The 17,680-nt window shown below is 45.0% G+C and overlaps 1 protein-coding gene and 1 pseudogene across 3 annotated transcripts in view; both read right to left on the reverse strand.

Moving 5' to 3' along the window:
* TAF8 (TATA-box binding protein associated factor 8) overlaps positions 1-17,433 on the reverse strand; it is a 24,955-nt gene extending 7,522 nt beyond the window's left edge. For both annotated transcript variants that reach the window (XM_021714754.1, XM_008062577.2), the window contains exons 1-7: positions 17,375-17,433; positions 16,470-16,626; positions 14,854-14,952; positions 14,453-14,515; positions 13,072-13,196; positions 5,530-5,677; positions 3,112-3,254 (exon numbers count right to left, since the gene is read on the reverse strand). In XM_021714754.1, coding sequence (XP_021570429.1) covers positions 3,112-3,254; positions 5,530-5,677; positions 13,072-13,196; positions 14,453-14,515; positions 14,854-14,952; positions 16,470-16,626; positions 17,375-17,419 — 780 coding nt within the window. In that variant the 5' untranslated portion in view covers positions 17,420-17,433. The remainder of the gene's footprint in view (positions 1-3,111; positions 3,255-5,529; positions 5,678-13,071; positions 13,197-14,452; positions 14,516-14,853; positions 14,953-16,469; positions 16,627-17,374) is intronic.
* Positions 10,223-12,287, reverse strand: LOC103264873 (annotated as a pseudogene). The gene has a single exon (XR_504601.2). The product of XR_504601.2 is annotated as a eukaryotic peptide chain release factor GTP-binding subunit ERF3A pseudogene (transcript).
* Positions 17,434-17,680: the final 247 nt, after the last annotated feature.

The following is a 17,680-nucleotide window of genomic DNA, read 5'->3' on the forward strand; positions in this document are numbered from 1 at the left end:
TACAGGCTGAGCCACTGAGCCTGGCTTTTTAAAAATTTTTTGTAAAGACAAGTTCTTGCTATGTTACCTAGGCTGGTCTTGAACTCTTGGGCTCAAGTGGTCCTCCTGACTTGACCTTCCAAAGTGCTGAGATTATAGATATAAGCCACCATGCCTGGCCTCCAAAATGTTTCTTTCTCTCTTGCATCAATGTTCCCTCTCAACCAAATCTTTCCTATCAGCCCACAAACATGTTATTTCTTTCAGCTTAACAAACAAAAGAACACAAAAACACCTCTCTTAATTCCTTATTGTTTTCCTCCTTTAGTTGCTACTCCATCTCTCCTCTTCCCTTCACAACAGAGTTCCTCAAACAACTTCTCTAAACAATGCTGTCCGACAGAATTTTCTATGATGATGGAAAGGTTCAGAATCTATACTCTCCTGGAGAGTAGCCACAAGTCATATGTGGCTATTTGGTACCTGAAATGTGGCTGGCGAGACTAAGAAACTGGTTTTTAATCGTATTAAATTTTAATTAATTTGCCACACGTGGCTGGTGACTACTGTAATGGATGGCACAAGTATATACTCATTGATCCAATTTCTCTCCTCCCATTCTCTCTTTTTTTTTTTTTTTGAGTTGGAGTCTCATGCGGTCGCCCAGACTGGAGTGCAGTGGCTGCTCCCGGTCACTGCAGCCTCGCCTGCTGGGCTCCAGCGATCCTTCCGCCTCAGCCTTTTGAGTAGCCGGAATCACAGGCATGTGCTACCACGCCTGGCTGATTTTTTGATTTATTGTAGAGATGAGGTCTCGCTGCCCAGGCGAGTCTCGAACCCACGGGCTCAGGCAATCCACTCACCTCAGCCTCCCAAAGGCGCGGGATTACAGGCTGAGCCACCAAGCCCGGCTCTCGAATTCTCTTTGAATTCACCCCAGTCCCTTGCTCTCATTCTTACTAAAATTGTTCTTACATTGCAAATCTAACGGTCAAAGTCTCAGGTCACCTATTACTGGAATTAACTGCAGTTTTTGATACAACTGATGGCTCCTTTCTCCCTGAGGCACTTACGGCCCTTTGCCTCGGGGACACAGGCCTCTCCTAGTTCTCCACCTATCTCTCTGACTATGCCTCCTCACCTTCTCACCCTGTGCATGGTGACAGCTCCAGGGCTCAGTCGATGTACCTCTTCTCTTTCTCAACCTCACTCATTCCTGGGAGAGCTCATCTACTTGCATGGTTGTAAGTACCATCTATATGCTGCTGTTCTGCAAATACGCACCTCTTGCCCTAACTGCTCAGCAAACTCTCTACCTGACACCATCATCTTGATGTCTATCAAGCGTCTTAAACTTAACATGTCTAAATCTGAACTCCTGACCTTGCCCCATAAACCTGTTCCACCCAACAGTCCTTCCTATCTAGGCTGAAGGCAACTCCATCTTTCCTGTTGTTCAGGCAACAAATCTTAGTTATCTTTTTTTTTTTTTTCTTCAGTCAGAGTCTTTCTTGTTCACCCAGGCTGGAGTGCAGTGGCATGATCACAGGTCACAGCACCTCAACCTCCTGGGTTCAGAGGATCCTTCTGCCTCAGCCTCCTGAATAGCTGGGACTGTGTGTGCTGCCATGCCTAGCTGATTTTTTTTTTTTTTTTTGAGCTGGGGTCTCATTCTGTCACCCACGCTAGAGTGGAGTGGAACCATTACAGTTCACTGCAGCTTTAACCTCCTGGGCTCAGGTGATCCTTCCACCTCAGCCTCCCAAGTAGCTGGGACTACAGGCGCACGCCACCACATCTGGCTAATATTTTGACTTTTTGTACAGACAAGGTCTTACCATGTTGCCCATGCTGGTCTCAAACTCCTGGGCTCAAGCAATCCTCCTACCTCAGCCTCCCACAGTACTGGGATTACAGGCATGAGCCACTGCGCTGACCCCAGTTATCTCTGACCCTCTTTCTCTCGCATCTCATAACCACTCTTAGTTGGCTCTGCTCTCTGAAAAGAATCTAGAATCTGATCAAATAATCTGGGTGACTGCGTCTCATTATCTTTGCTCCTCTTACTACCTCTCGCTCTTACTGTGACAGCCTCCTGACTGGTGACCCTGCTTCTGCTCTGCCCCTCTATAGTATATCCTCAGAACAGCAAGCTTATCGATCCTGTTGGCAAATCAACATTAGATCCTGACCCTCCTCTGCTCAACCTCTCCCATGGCTCCATCTTACTGAGTAAAAGCCAAAGTGTCTGACACAACCTTGAAGACTTTGTAAGTGGAGTGGTGTGAACAAGTGGGGAGAAGAGCAGGGGATGGGGTCAGCGACCTTGTTCACACCACTCCAGCCACCCTGATGTCCTTACTGTTCTTTAACAGGTGGGCTCCCACCTCAGGGCCTTTGCATCTGCTGTTCCCACTTCCTGGTATGCTCTACCACCAGGTACGAGTATGCACTATTTCCTCTAGATCTTTTGTGGGGTTTTTTTGTTTTGTTTTGTTTTTTGAGTTGGAGTCTCACTCAGTAGCCCAGACTGGAGTGCAGTGGCCGCTCCCGGCCACCGCAGCCTCGACCTGCTGGGCTCCGGCGATCCTTCCGCCTCAGCCTTCCAAGTAGCTGGAATTACAGGTGCGCGCTACCACACCTGGCTCCTCTTTATTTATTGTAGAGATGAGGTCTCGCCAAGTTGCCCAGGCGGGTCTCAAACCCACGGGCTCAGGCAATCCACTCACCTCAGCCTCCCAAAGGCGCAGGATTACAGGCTGAGCCACCAAGCCCAGCTCCTCTATGTCTCAAATGTCACCCTACCTGATACTGCATCCTGCCCATCCCCATCTCTACTTTCTGTCTCCTAATTTATTATTTTTCCTTAGCTTCCTGAGGACAAGGGGTTTTATTTATTTTGCTTCCTACTAATTCCCCAGCATCTGGAACTGTCCCTGGCAGGCCTCATTCAATATTTGTCGAATGAATGAGTGGCTGCCCAGGAGATCAGGTTACACCAGGATCATTACAAGCCCACTAACATAAAGCCAGAGACCTAAGGTAGGTCACATCCGTTTCTAGGTGACAGGCTGAGGGCAGGATAGGCTAGCCTGAGGGCTACTCTTGATGCAGGCAAAAAGTAGGACCCACCGTGCTGATGTGAAGAGCAAGGTTCTCTGTGTCTGTCTGCTCATCTTGCTCCGAGGAATCCGTCTCTTCCATTTGCTGCATCTCCAGCTCAGATGGAAGAAGAGCTGTCAGGTAGGGGATGGTGAAAGGTCTGGCAGCAATTACTGGGGAATTAGGAGAGAGGCACGATTCTGCTGTCATGAAGTCCTTGCAGCTGGCCTAGAGTCTTACACAAATCAGTGAGCAGCACCAAAAGACAATGCTAGCCAGCATGCTTGAGCACTTACACTACAGCCAGGCAATGTCCTACAGGCATCACTGGTGTTATCTTTAAGAACTGTTCTCTAGTAAGTAAGTAAAATTAGGCACAGAGAGGTGAGATGATTTTCTCAAGCACACAGAAAATGGCAGAGTGGGATTTGAACCCAGGCAATATGACTTCAGAGCCCATTTTTAACAAGTACAAATGAGATCAGATAGAAGTGGGGCCAGCAATGCACCCACTTTGTGATATTGTACTTGAGCTCAGTTAATCCTTCTAAATCTCATTTCTGGAGCAGGAAAGGGCTTTCAACCTAAAGGATTCGATCCAAAGATTGGACTTGAGCACTCTCTCAAGGGGGACCCAAAAAAGTCAGAATTATCTTTTGGAGGGTAGGTTCCTTGTAGTACAGGCCTCCCCCCTGCTAGGTAAGTGTTCTAGGAACCCGTCGGCATTAGTGTACTACCTAGCATTGCTGTAAGATACTGAGCTCAGCTTCGGTGAATTTTTTTGGAGATTCTTTCAATATGTTTGCCCCATCTCAGGATGGGTGATTTACAAATGTACTTGCCCATACCACTTTGAGTGTTCACTAGTTTTTGACCAAAAAAGGCATGAACCCCCGTGCTCCACCTTCCCTATTCACCTGAGTAATTTTTTTTTGTTTCCCCGGATGAAAAAAGTCCTTAATGGCAGAAGCACTAAAAGGTATCAAAACTGACGAGTTCAAAAACGGTTTTGAGTGGTGGAAACAGCATTTCAATACATAAATTGCATCAAACAAATAATACTTTGAAGGTGACTGAAGTTTAAACATGTAACAATAAATACTTTTTTTGGTAAATAAATTCTGGGTTTTTTTGGGTTGTCACCCCTTGTAAGTATGTGCACTGAGTCATAAGACACTTCTGGGAATTGAGAGTTACAGTTTTTCCAAAAAAGCAATGAGGATGAGAAGAAATTGAATAATAAAAAATAATAATTAAAAGAAAGCCTAGGCCAGGCATGGTGGCTCACACCTATAATCTCAGCACTTTGGGAGGCCGAGGTGAGAGGATTGCCTGAGCCCAGGAGTTTGAGACCAGGCTGGACAACTTGGTGAGACCTCATCTCTACAATAAAAAAAAAGAAAAAAAAAAAAAATATATATATATATGCAAGGTGTGGTGGCACGTGCCTGTAGTTCCAGCTACTTGGAAGGCTGAGGCAGGATTACCTGAGCCCAGCAGGTCAAGGCTGCGGTGGCCGTGAGCGTGCCACTGTACTCCAGCCTGGGTGACAGAGTGAGATGCCCAACTCAAAAAAAAAAAAGTGTCTATGTATACTCTTTTTTTTTTTTTTAACTGAACCTATACTCTATTAACTATGTATAATTCCATGATAAAATAGAATATTTCCTGTAACTGTCAGGAAATACTCTAAAATGTTTACTGTGGGTCAGATGTGGGCTCCTGCAGTAAGAGAGAGGTGGTGTTTGAGTGCTACCTAGTAGCCAAGTAACCTTGAGCAAGTTACTTCATTTCTCCTCTCTATGAGCCTCAAAGGTGGTGATGACAAGTTTCCGACCCACAGGCTAACAAGATTCAATTAGATGATGCATGGGAAGTGTTTAGCAAGTATCTGGCACGTAATAACCGGTAGTTGCTGTAATTCCAGAGCCAGGTACACAGCAGGCATCTGACAGGAGCTTGCTGTATGAATGACCATTCAGACCAATCTCCCTCATTCACCTCTGTAAGAACCGAGGCTTTTGGAGATGAAACCACTTGGTCAACACAGTCAAATGATACTGAGATGCAAAATTAAATGAGATGGGGCCTGGGAGAGAACATCACCATGGGTAACTGGCCCCTAATGCCAGTGTTCTTTCTGCTACCTGGGCTGCTATTTCTCCCATATGGGTCTCTCTGATACCTGAGGCTCGGCTAACCTCAAGGTAACCTAAACTCAATGAACCTCAAGTGGCTAATTCCAACAGAGGCCACCTCTGTTTTGGAATCATCAGTTAGGGACAGACTCTTAAGACCTGGGAAAAGGAGCCAGCTATCTGAGGAACCAGCTGCACCCCAGAGAAGGCCAAAAGCTTACTTGTTTCTTCCCACCATGCTGAGAGAAAGGAAGGATAGGGTGATTATCTTAAATGACAAGATAGGGCCCATAGAAGGGACAACTCTCACGTGGAAATGTGCTGACGTCATCTTTGAAAAGACTCTGGGTCTCGCCTGTCTTGGCCATGAAACGGGTAAGTGCCCGCTCCACATCACGCCTCTGGGACGCAGCCTTCTCCCGTAGGACCTGGTAGTCCGACACAGGCTCACGGTATGTCTACAAAGAGAAAAGCAAAGAATGAGGGTAATGCTGACATATCATTCCGCTCTCCTTAGGTCCTGGCTTGTTGGTGCTACATCCTTGCACCCTATAAAATGGCTCACTACCATTATTTAGGACAGACATCTCCAAGATGCAGCATAACAACAGAAAGAAAACAATGTAACTACATTAATATTTCTAATCTTAAAAATTAAGAAATGTGCAAATACTTACAATCTGATTGACCCTAGGCCTTCACTCAGCTCCCATGACAGCTATAAGAGACACATCCTGAAGGCAGAGTGGGAGTCCCCCAGGGAAGCCCTGACAGTGACTGCTGGTTCCATCAGTGTCATGTGACCTCCCACAGTATGGGAGTGGCTGCCTAAATGGATTTGCAGATTGGTCCATCCTATTTTCTTAAATCAGCCCTCACAGTATGGATACATTCTTCCAGAAGATTCCCTCAAAGAAATAAGAGACTGAAGATACTGCTGCAGGTGTAAGTGAAGAAGAAAGCAGCAGGCTGCCACTCCTCCCCCCGTTATGAGCTTGTTGGCAATCAAGTTCTGGAGTGGAAAACTATTGAGATTTGCGAACGTAACTGGAATGAGAAGTTAGCCAGTTAGCCAAAACCTTTTATATTTTTTAATATTTGTCTTGCCCACTTCCCATCCAAAACATTTTTGGGGGTCTCTTTGGGTCCCCTCTTGTAAGTATGTGCACTGAGTCATAAGACACTTCTGGGAAATGAGAGTTCCAGTTTTCCCAAAAAGCAATGAGGATGAGAAGAAATTGAATAATAAAAAATAATAATTAAAAGAAAGTCCCAGCCAAGCATGGTGGCTCACTCTTATCATCCCAGCACTTTGGTAGGCCAAGATGAGATGATTGCCTGAGCCCAGGGGTTTGAGACCAAGCTGGGCAACTTGGTGAGATCTCATCTCTACAAATAAAAAAAAAAACATTAGCCAGGCATGGTGGCACAAGCCTGTAGTTCCAGCTACTTTGAAGGCTGAGGCAGAAGGATTACCTGAGCCCAGCAGGTCAAGGCTGCGGTGACCATGAGCGTGCCACTGTATTCCAGCCTGGGTAACAGAGTGAGACTTCCAACTAAAACCAAAAAAAAAGCCTCTATGCATACTTTTAACTGAACCTATACTTATTTATTTATTTAATTATTTATTTAGAGTCAGAGTCTCACTCTGTCACCCAGGCTGGAGTACAGGAGCACACTCACGGCTACCCCAGCTTCAAAGCACTGGACTTATGCGATCCTTCTGCCTCAGTCTTCCAAATAGCTGGAATTATAGGCGTGCACCACCACATATGGCTAATTTTTGTATTTATTATAGAGATAAGGTCTTGTCAAGTTGCCCAGGCAGGTCTCAAACCCCTGGAATCAGGCAATCTTCTGGCCTCCGTCTCCCAAAGTGCTGGGATTACAGACATGAGCCACCATGCTAGGCCCAAAACATTTTAAATGGTGATAACAATAGTGACATTTTAACAATTACTAAAAAAGTAACTACTCTTCATGATATGGAGATGGGTCTTTAAAGGAAGTGCTCAGAAATGTTTCCACTGTGGTCACTGTCAATTCAAATGTGTACACCCCTTACAGTTCCTATACCTATTATTTTTTTTCTTTTTTTTTTTTGAGTTGGTACTTCACTCTGCTGCCCAAGCTGGAGTGCAGTGGCACGATCACAATTCACTACAGCCTCGACATCCTGGGCTCAGGCAATTGTCCTGCTCAGCCTCTCAAGTAGCTGGGACTACAGGAGCACACCACCACATCTGGCTAATTTTTTAGAGATGAGGTTTCGCTATGTTGCCCAGGCTGGTTGTGAACTCCTGGACTCAAGGAATCCTCCCACCTCGGTCTCTCAAAGTGCTGGGATTAGAAGTGTGAGCCACCATGCTTGGTTCTCATGTTGATCCTTTTTTTTTGAGTTGGAGTCTCACTCTGTTGCCCAGATTGGAGTGCAGTGGCTGCTCCCGGCCACCGCAGCCTCGACCTGCTGAGCTCTGGCAATCCTTCCACCTCAGCCTTCCAAGTAGCTGGAACGACAGGTACGCACTATCATGCCCAGCTAATTTTTTGATTTATTGTAGAGATGAGGTCTCGCCAAGTTGCCCAGGCAGTTCTCAAACCCGCGGGCTCAGGCAGTCCACTCACCTCAGCCTCCCAAAGGTGCGGGATTACAGGCTGAGCCACCAAGCCCGGCTCCCATGTTGATTCTTAACCATAGAAACAGAATTTTCTGGGCAACCCCTTCGGGTCCCCTCCTAATGTGGGAGTTTTTCTGTCCTCTCAATAAATCCTGCTTTCTAAAAAAAAAAGGAATTTTCTGATATGTTTAAAATCTTCCCAAAATAAAAATGAGTCTGTTTTAACCATATTGTACTTGCCAAAAACATTAAAATATAAAATTTTATCATTATTTCCAGGACAACAGTTTGACTTCCAATAAGTTAGAAATGTAATCGAAAATTTTTAACAAAATTATTTGTTAAATACCACTGGTTAAATTGTCACTGGTTAAATTACTTATTAAACTATCTCTCTGGTAAATGAGAATTTAAAAATTAGTTTTATTTTTAATTTTTTTCTTTTTGAGTTAGAGTCACACTCTGTTGCTCAGGCTGGAATGCAGTGGCATGCTCACAGCCACCACAACCTCAACCTGCTGGGCTCAGGCCATCCTTCTGCCTCAGCCTTCCAAGTAGCTGGAACCACAGGCACCCACAACCATGGCCAGCTAATTTTTTGATTTACTGTAGAGACAAGGTCTTGCCAAGTTGCCCACGCTGATCTCGAACCCCTGGACTCAGGCAATCCTCTTGCCCCTGCCTACCTAAGTGCTGGGATTATAGGCATGAACCACTGTGCCCAGCAGTTTTATGATTAAGAGCACCCAACAATGCTACATATCTTTGTAATGGACCTTTCTCAACTATGAGAACCATAACAAGATCAAAATAAACTGGTCTTAGAATCAGACTTCCAAGTCGGGCTCGATGGCTCAGCCTGTAATCCTGCGCCTTTGGGAGGCTGAGGTGAGTGGATTGCCTGAGCCCGCGGGTTCGAGACCCGCCTGGGCAGCGAGACCTCATCTCTGCAATAAATCAAAAAATCAGCCAGGCATGGTAGCGCGTGCCTGTAATTCCGGCTACTCGGAAGGCTGAGGCAGAAGGATCGCTGGAGCCCAGCAGGTGGAGGCTGTGGTGGCTGGGAGCGGCCACTGCACTCCAGTCTGGGCGACAGAGTGAGACTCCAACTCAAAAAAAAGAGAATCAGACTTCCAGCTGGGTGCAGTGGCTCACGCCTATAATCCCAGCACTTTGGGACACCAAGGTGAGAGGATTGCCTGAGTCCACGGGTTCGAAACCAGTCTGGGCAACTTGGCAAGACCTCATCTTTACAACAAATTAAAAAAAAAATTAGCTGGGCATGGTGACACATGTCTGTAGTTCCTGCTACATAAAATAATTCGAGAATATTATGGGTTGAATTGTATCCCCACAAAAAGCATTTTGATTATGCCCTAATACCTTAGACTATGATCTTATTTGGAAATAGGGCCATTACAGATGTGATCAATTAAGATGAGGTCATACTGCAATATGACTGGTGTCCTTATACGAAAATGGTGGCTGTGCATGGTGGCTCACACCTGTAAGGAGCCTGAGTTGGGAAGACTACTTAAACCCAGGAGTTTGTCAAGACCAGCCTGGGCAGCATAGTGAGACCTCATCACTACAAAAATAAAAAAATTAGTCAGGTGTGGTGGCACACGCCCATAGTCCCAGCTACTTGGGAAGCTGAGCAGAAGAATCACCTAAGCCCAGGAGGTGGAAGCTACAGTGAGCCATGATCATGTACTGCACTCCAGCCTGGGCAACAGAGTGAGACCCCGACTCAAAAAAAAAAAAAAAAAAAAGAAAGAAAATGGCTAATTAAAGACAGAGAACCAGAGAGAGCACCAAGTGAAGACAGAAGACTGGAGTGCTGCATCTACAAGCTAAAGGATGCCAAAGAATGTCGGTAAAACACCAGAAGCCAGGGAGAGGCAAGGAAAGACTCTCCTATGGGTTTCAGAGGGAGCATGGCCCTGTCAACACCTTGGTTTTGTCCAGAACTGTGAGACAATGCATTTTTGTTGTTCGAAGTCAACTATTTTGTGGCACTTTGTTACAGCAGTCCAAGAAACTAAGAGAGAGATCTTATCAAGGACAATGGCTGTATTGCCTCAGAGGGGCAGCCATTTATGCTTTCCCTCCGATACTGAGGTGTAGAAAAATATCCCAGAGGACTTGCCCCAACAGCCTGCATGATGGCCAGCACTACATACTGTGGAGGTGGAAAAAAAGATGTGTGAGAGGATGCCTTTTAAACACTGCACCTTCCCAGGGGAGGGTGAAACTGCTAATCAGGCAAGTTAGAACACATTCGAGCCCCAGAGGAACCACAGAGGACAACTCAACTCCTCCTTATTCAGACCTAGAGCTAGGAATACAATTAATTTCATTTCATGACATGACCATGTATTTTTTTTTTTCAAATTGATTATTTTATTAACATGGTAGATGTCTTTGTAACATGTGCACACACACACGCACACTCAAAATGATCTGCCTGGGGAAAAATACTAAATGTGCCTAAGGGGAACATGAAAAATAAAAAAATCCCTGTAGGTTTTCATTATTATAGGCAATTATGTCCACATCACTTACAAAGCTATTGCCAAATCTGTCCAAGGAAGCAGAGTTTGAAAGGGGTGAGAGAATCTTGGAAAAAATTCAACAGTGGCATAGCAGAGCTCTCAATATGAGAAAGCTGACATAATGTGGACTTTTGCTGTGAATTTTCTCTTTGCAAAATATGGGGAGAGGTTTATCAATGGGCAGAAAATAAGAGAAGGTGGTGTGAAGTAGGCTTTTGCGGTCAGTACTCCTCACAGTATTGTGCAGGGTCATCAAAGGAAATGCTTAGTCTTTCTCTGGAACCAGTTTCAGAACTTTTCCAATTGCAATGGTTTTACCCTCATCTCTTAAGGTAAAACGACCCATCTGAGGGAAGTCTTTGAAGGTCTCAAGGCAGATGGTTCCTGCTGTCCTTAAGTGAGCAATGCACACTTGATCTTGTTTCATAAAACAGGGTCGAGTCTTACTTTTTTCTCCTGATTTTTTGGTCCACCAAGCAGATTAAGGCTGTTATTTCGACTTCCTCAATACAGGTGTGAATGTGCAGCACCACATTATACCCTGGGCAGATGATGGATTTGTGCTCTATAATCACTATCTGGGCATCAAATGTGTGTCCAGAATGACAAAGATTATTAGGATCACAAAGTATGAATCCTGGAAGAATCTCCTCTTCTTCAATGCCTTTCAGTCTAATTTTGAGGTTTTCACCTGGGGCTACAGTATCAGGTTATACATCATCGGAAAGTATTCAAGAACTTCCACATTGTGCTTGTTTGGCATCATCACAAGCTGCTGGTCTTTACAAATAGATCCTGACTCCAGCCTCCCCAGGACCACAGTGCCCATATCCTTGTACTTATCCACAATTGGCAGCCTGATTGGTCCATCAACTGATCTATTGAAGTTTGGCAAATTATCCAGATATGGAATAAATGGTAATCCAATGTACCAAGGACAGAAATCTGATTGCTCTTTGAGATTCGCTCCAGTCAGTCCTGAGCAGGGCATAAAATGAATGTCCTTTTTGGGAAGGAAGCCCACTTTTTAAAAAAATGGCACTAGTTTCTCTTTACGTTCTTCATACCTCTCATTACTCCAATTTACTGTTGGGTCATCCATCTTATTAATAAGCACAATTAAGTGTTTTACACCTGCTGTCTTTGCCAACATTGCATGTTCTCTTGTCTGTCCTCCTTTTTCAAACCCAGTTTTGAATTCCCCTTTCCTGGCTGAAATGACCAGCACAGCCAAATCAGCTTGGGAGGTACCACCAATCAAATTTGGGACAAAACTCTTGTGTCCAGGGGCATCCAGAATTATGAAATGCTTCTTTTCAGTTTCAAAATAGGCACGACCCACTTCTACTGTTTTACCCTTGTCTCATTCTTCCTGATTTGTGTCTAAGGCCCAAAACAAGTACCAAGTTTCTCTGTTTTTTTTCTTTAGCTTCTCTTTCATACTTCTCAAGTGTCCTTCTGTCAGCCATTCCAGTCAAATACATGATTTGTCCTTCAATGGTTGACTTGCCAGCATCCACATGGCCAATGAACACTACATTTACATGCTCCTTTTGAGGAGCACCTGTAGGTGCAACCACAGATTTAGGATTTGGTATCTCCTCTTTCTCCTCCATCATTTCTTGGGCACTTTCCTCTGGTGGTCTTCCATCTCCCAAGGAACCACCCCCTCGCTCTGCTTCACTTATTTCTTCTTTGTGCTCCCATGATTCTTCTGGGGACATTTCCGTTTCTCCATTTTCTACAACAGGTTCTGAAAGTTCCATGCTAACAGCTGAATTTGAACCCTCACACAGCAATGACTGTTCCTCCTGAGAGTATTCCACAGGTGTTTCGCCTCGGTAGTTCTCCGTCCTGTCTGCCCTCATTTCCGGCTATTGAGCACAACAGAATGAGGAACTATGAGCTCCGGAACTATGAGCTCCGGCAGCGCCCGCGCGACCTTGCTGCGGGTTTCACCATGTATTTTTAAAGTAACTTTCCGATTTAAAACATAACTTTTCTCTTACAGAAAATTTGAAGAATAGCCAAGTGCAGTGGCTCATACCTGTAATCCCAGCACATTGGGAAGCAGAGGCAAGATGACTGCCTGAGCCCAGGGGTTTGAGACCAGCCTGGGCAACTTGGCAAGACCTCATCTCTACAATAAATCAAAAAACCAGCCAGGTGTGGTGGTGCACACCTGTAGTTCCAGCTATTTGGAAGGCTGAGGCAGAAGGATCGCCTGAGCCTAGCAGGTCGAGGCTACAGTGGCAGTGAGTGTGCCACTGCACTCCAGCCTGGACGACAAGGTGAGACTCTGACTCAGGAAAAAAAAAAGAAAATTTGAAGACCCTAGAGAAGCACATGCAAAACAACAAAAATGACCTATTATCTCACCAAGAATTACTATGAACGCTTTGTGAAATATCCTTACAGTCTTGTTTCAATGTGGCTTAAACTTTTGTGTTTTGGTGAGACAGGCAACATTGGGGCCAGCTTCAATCTCTTTGATAACTATGCTTTTGTTGGCAAACTTGAGAACATACTTCTCATTTGCTAAGTTGTTTTTCACTGGAGAAAGATATTCTAAGTTCTGAGCTTTCACCAACAAGCTTCTGGACTGCCATCTGACAGTCAGTAGGAACTGACTCTGAGCTTTCCATTAGTCACAGCTTCCAGTGTGGCCTCATCACTTACCGGAGTTTTGATATAGGTGTGGGGATCAGGGAACTCAGGAAAATGGCTGGGGATGTGCGGCGGGTGAGGTCGGTTCTGCCCTGCAGTGAGAGCCTTGGGGGTCACTGGCTGATTGGTCACCGGAGCTGCAACAGAATCACGATTGGTTACTCCTTCATCCAAGGCCCTGACTTCTACGGATTATGGTGTCTAATCAAACATTTATTTTCTCAAAATAAATGCTAGACCTCGATTTTCTAAACAACAAGCACTTTGTGTTTCTGTTCATAAAAGGCCCTCAATGGCTTGAGGACGTAGAAGGTCATCCCCACAACATGCAGCTCTGCTGAATAACCTTGGTTGGCATTCCCCTCGACAACAATCTGCCCGCAAGCCTCTTGGCAGGTAGGTAGGTGGTTATGGTCCCAGTAACCAGCTAAAAGAGTATGTTGAGGGGCTCAGAGAGTTAGATGGGCTGCTGATTCTCTCTCAGAGGCCTTGGATAACAAAGATCAATACTAGGCTGGGGAAAGTCAGCATGGACTTAATGAGAACAGCAGGGATTCAAAGTGGTACCTTCCACTGCTATCTTGAGAGAATTTTGAAAGATGCCAATATGGGCTGAGTGTGGTGGTACCCGCCTATAATCCCAGCACTCTGGGAGGCAGAGGTGAGAGGATCGCTTGAGCCCAGGAGTTTGAGGCCAGCCTGGGCAACATAGTGAGACTTCATCGCTACAAAAAATGTTTACAAATATTAAAAATTAAAACTAAAACTCAAATGTCAACAAGAAAGAGGTAACTTAAAAGAAAAAAAATCCAGTAAATTCTCCCCAGGTCCCACAAGCCCAATAGGTTGTTAGAAGGTTATTTTCTACTCAGCTCACTATACCCATTTCTACCTAAGGCAGAGGTCATTAAACTTTTTGTGCAGAGGGCTAGATAGTAAATATTTTAGGCTTCACAAGCCATGTGGTTTCTGTCACAACTAAACTCTACCATTATAGCATGAAAGCAACCACAGATAATAATACAGTCATGTTCAAATAAAACTTTACTTATAAAAACAGGCAACAGACTGCATTTGGCCCATAGACCTTAGTTCATCAACTCTTTATCTGAGGGAGAAGAACTTTCATGTTTTCCAAGTAGTATAATTTATTCTTCTGGAGCTAAAGCATAAGAAGCACAGAAATATCTCAGAGATGGTTTATCTTTCTGGTGACTGAATTTCACATCCTAATCCGGCCAGCCCAGATAAAGTGTATACTGTAGGTAGCCCCAAAGATTGGAAGGGAGCCTGCAATAAATAGCTACCAATCCAATCCCTGCCCTATTCAACTAACTGATCCTACAAGCATTAATTGATAATTTACTAAGCACCTCAGTTCAAAGTCACTTACGGGCAGTGATGACCATCCTCTGAGACCGTTTTGCATAAGCAGGGAGTGTGTCCACATTGAAACCTAAGAGACAGGAAAACAAAATCACTGCCCAGACCACTGGATACTGAACATGGGAAGGGAACTAATATCAAGGAGAAATGGCTGAAATTTCCAATTCAACCACTCTGCTGCCATACAAAAGAAGTTCTAGCAGAATTCCCCAACAGAGAGTTAGGAGACATCTTAAATGGGTTCAGGGGAACCTCTCTCGATAACTCTCTCAAGCTAAAAGCAAATCATGAGAACCACCAGGGAAACCAAGAACACACAGCAGACATGGCTGACCCCGAGGGACTCCCTCGTCTCTTGTAACCACAACTCAGTTGCAGCGGAGAAGTGGAAAGTGAAGTTGTACTCACCCATCTCTACAAGTGTAACCACGATGTCTGACAGTGTGGGCTGGGTCCTGGCTGTGTGTTCACAGTAAGACTTGGCACTCCTACCAATTTCTGAAATGTCTAAGGAGGTTCAAAGGCGTAAAATATTATGCTCAGTTCCTGAAAAGTTAAACATAGAATTACCATATGACACCCGTAAGCCTAGCACTTTGGGAAATCAAGGTAGGAAGACTGCTAGAGCCCAAGAGTTCAAGACCAGCCTAGGCAACATAGGGAGACCTTATCTCTACAAACAAATAAAAAAATTAGAAAGCTGAGTTTGGTGAATGGGTTTCAACAGTCTATGGAAGATTCCAGGGATACTCTGAAATCAGGTTGAATTTTACACACACAAAAAGCATTTTTAACATTCAGCTGGGTGCGGTGGTTCACATCTATAATTCCAGCACTTTGGGAGGCTGAGGCAAGAGGATTGCCTGAGTCCAGGGGTTTGAGACCAGCCTGGGTAACTTGGTAAGACCTTGTCTCTGCAATAAATAAAAAAAATTAGCTGGGCATGGTAACGCACACCTGTAATTTCAGCTACTTGGAAGGTTGAGATAGAAGGATCGCCTGAACCCAGTAGGTTGTAGTGGCTGTGGAGTGTGCACTCCAGCATGGACAACAGATGAGACTTCCACTCAAAAAAAAAGCATTTTTCTGGGAATGACTCCAAAGATTTAATCAAAAGAGGCAGCAAAAGGTAAGGAACCTCTGCTTTAGAAGCCTAATGTTTGAGAAGACAAAAGCAAATGGTGTTTGACAGAAAAGGGTATCCAACTGAATACCCACCACTGATTACCCTTCTACCCTAGGCAAGTCACCAACACCAGCCTCCAGACAGGACCTTTAAACCTTATAAGATCTTTCCAAGAACTGAATTCTTATCTGTTGGGAACTATCAGTTCATTCCTTCAATACAGATGTGCTCAAAGTGTGGTCTGGGGACCCCAGGAGTCCCCAAAATCTTTCTGAAGTCTACAGGTCAAAACTATTTTATTTATTTTTTAAGTTAGGGTCTTACTATGTTGTCCAGGTTGGAATGCAATGGCATGATCACAGTCTCCACCTCCTGCCTCAGCTTCCTGAGTAGTTGGGACTACAGGTTCATGCCACCGTGCCCAGTTAATTTTTTAATGTTTTTAGAGACGAATTATCAAGATGTTGCCCAGGTTGGTCTCAAACTCCTGGCCTCAAGCAACCCTCTTGCCTCGGCCACCCAAACTGCTGTGATTACAGGTGTGAGCCACTGCATTTGACCTAAAACAGCAATATTAAGGGCACCCACAAGTCACCAGAAGTTTACAATCTCCCTAGCACTGAATGGTTTAAATATACATTTCACTTATACTCACAACTCCATGAGGTACAAATTATCATCCCTTTCCACAGATAAGGAAATTGAGATTCAGGAGGTTTACTGACTTCCCCAAGATATTAAACAGCAGAGTGACAGACCCAGAGCTATTTGATTCCAAAGCCTGTAAGTCACTTTACTATGCTCTTTTTCTTATATCCTCTCAAACACTATCACAATGCAGAGCACTGAACTAATGCTGGATTGACTAAAAGAAGGGCTAGTGTTTCCCCGTACTCACAGCTCTGCAACATCTCTGTCAATGTTTCCACAGATGCTTTCTCAGCGCTCTCAAACCCTGCCTCTGTCAGCAAGGAGCTCACAACCACTTGCAGTGTTCTCCTCCGGGCCAGATAGTAGTTATCAGCGGGGTTAGTAGACTGTTTACTTCCAGATCTCTGTGAATCAGCAGCCCAGAGACAGAAAAGATTTTCATTCACAGGACAGTATGCAATCACACAGTTCACATACCGTAAATGGGAAGCAAAAGTTCTTTTGCTAAATACCTCTTTATCAGTGCTTAATGTTTAGATCTTTGCCAACTGAGTAATAATTGAGCAACCAGGGTCCTCTAAATAAAGAGACAACTTCCTGCCTACCTATAAGTGTATGGTTTCGGTAAGATAAAATAACTTTTTTTTTCAACTTTCTACTTTAGCCGATTGTCAGAATATATAATTGAAGAAACACGTATGATGAGATTGAATTAATAAATCTATCTCCCAGGGGGGGAAAAACGGGATCTCTCCCACCTCCATACCATTTCATTAACAGGGAAAGTTAAAACAGTAACAACACGTGATGCTGAGGACAGGCAGGCCAAGGATAACAGCACAGAAAAAGTAGGAAAGCTAAATATTTTGAAACAGGAATCCCTCCCAACTTTGGCTGGCCAATAAGAAGGCGAAAGCGGCCTCTTCGGGCCAATCAGGAGGTGCTCCGGATTCCCAACCCCCCATACAGAGAATGAACCAATCAGGACACAGGGCCACCAACTCAGGAGGCCGCAGCCAAGTGCCAAGGAGGGAGGTACGAACGGCCCGAAAGACCCTCCTCTGCTCGAAGATGTGACTCGTTGCCCCGGCTGAGAAAAACTTGCAGAAGGCCCAAACTCTCTCGGCTTTGGCCCACGCCTCCTGCCCTTACCGTTCCGGAGCCGCTGGCCCCAGCTGCGGCCGCCGCGTCGGCCATCTTGCCTTGGCGTCGTGTGCGTGAGCGCGGAGCAGCATGGGACTTGTAGTCACGGGGCGGGGCGAGGCGGTGCGCGCCCCTCTGGGTTTCCTGCAGCCCGGTCGCTTGGGGGCTGCGTCGGGTGACCCCGACTCACGTGACCTCTTGTGAGCCAAGTGTTCGTGGGTTCTTCAGTGGGCTTGGGAATGGGCCAGGAAAATGCGCTCTGGGTTCCCCTGAGTTAAAAGAAACCTATTTTAATAGAAAATCCGTTCCTATAAA

Source organism: Carlito syrichta, unplaced genomic scaffold (genome assembly GCF_000164805.1).
Source record: "Carlito syrichta isolate Samal-C Ts95f unplaced genomic scaffold, Tarsius_syrichta-2.0.1 Scaffold305755, whole genome shotgun sequence".
Lineage (NCBI taxonomy): Eukaryota > Metazoa > Chordata > Mammalia > Primates > Tarsiidae > Carlito > Carlito syrichta.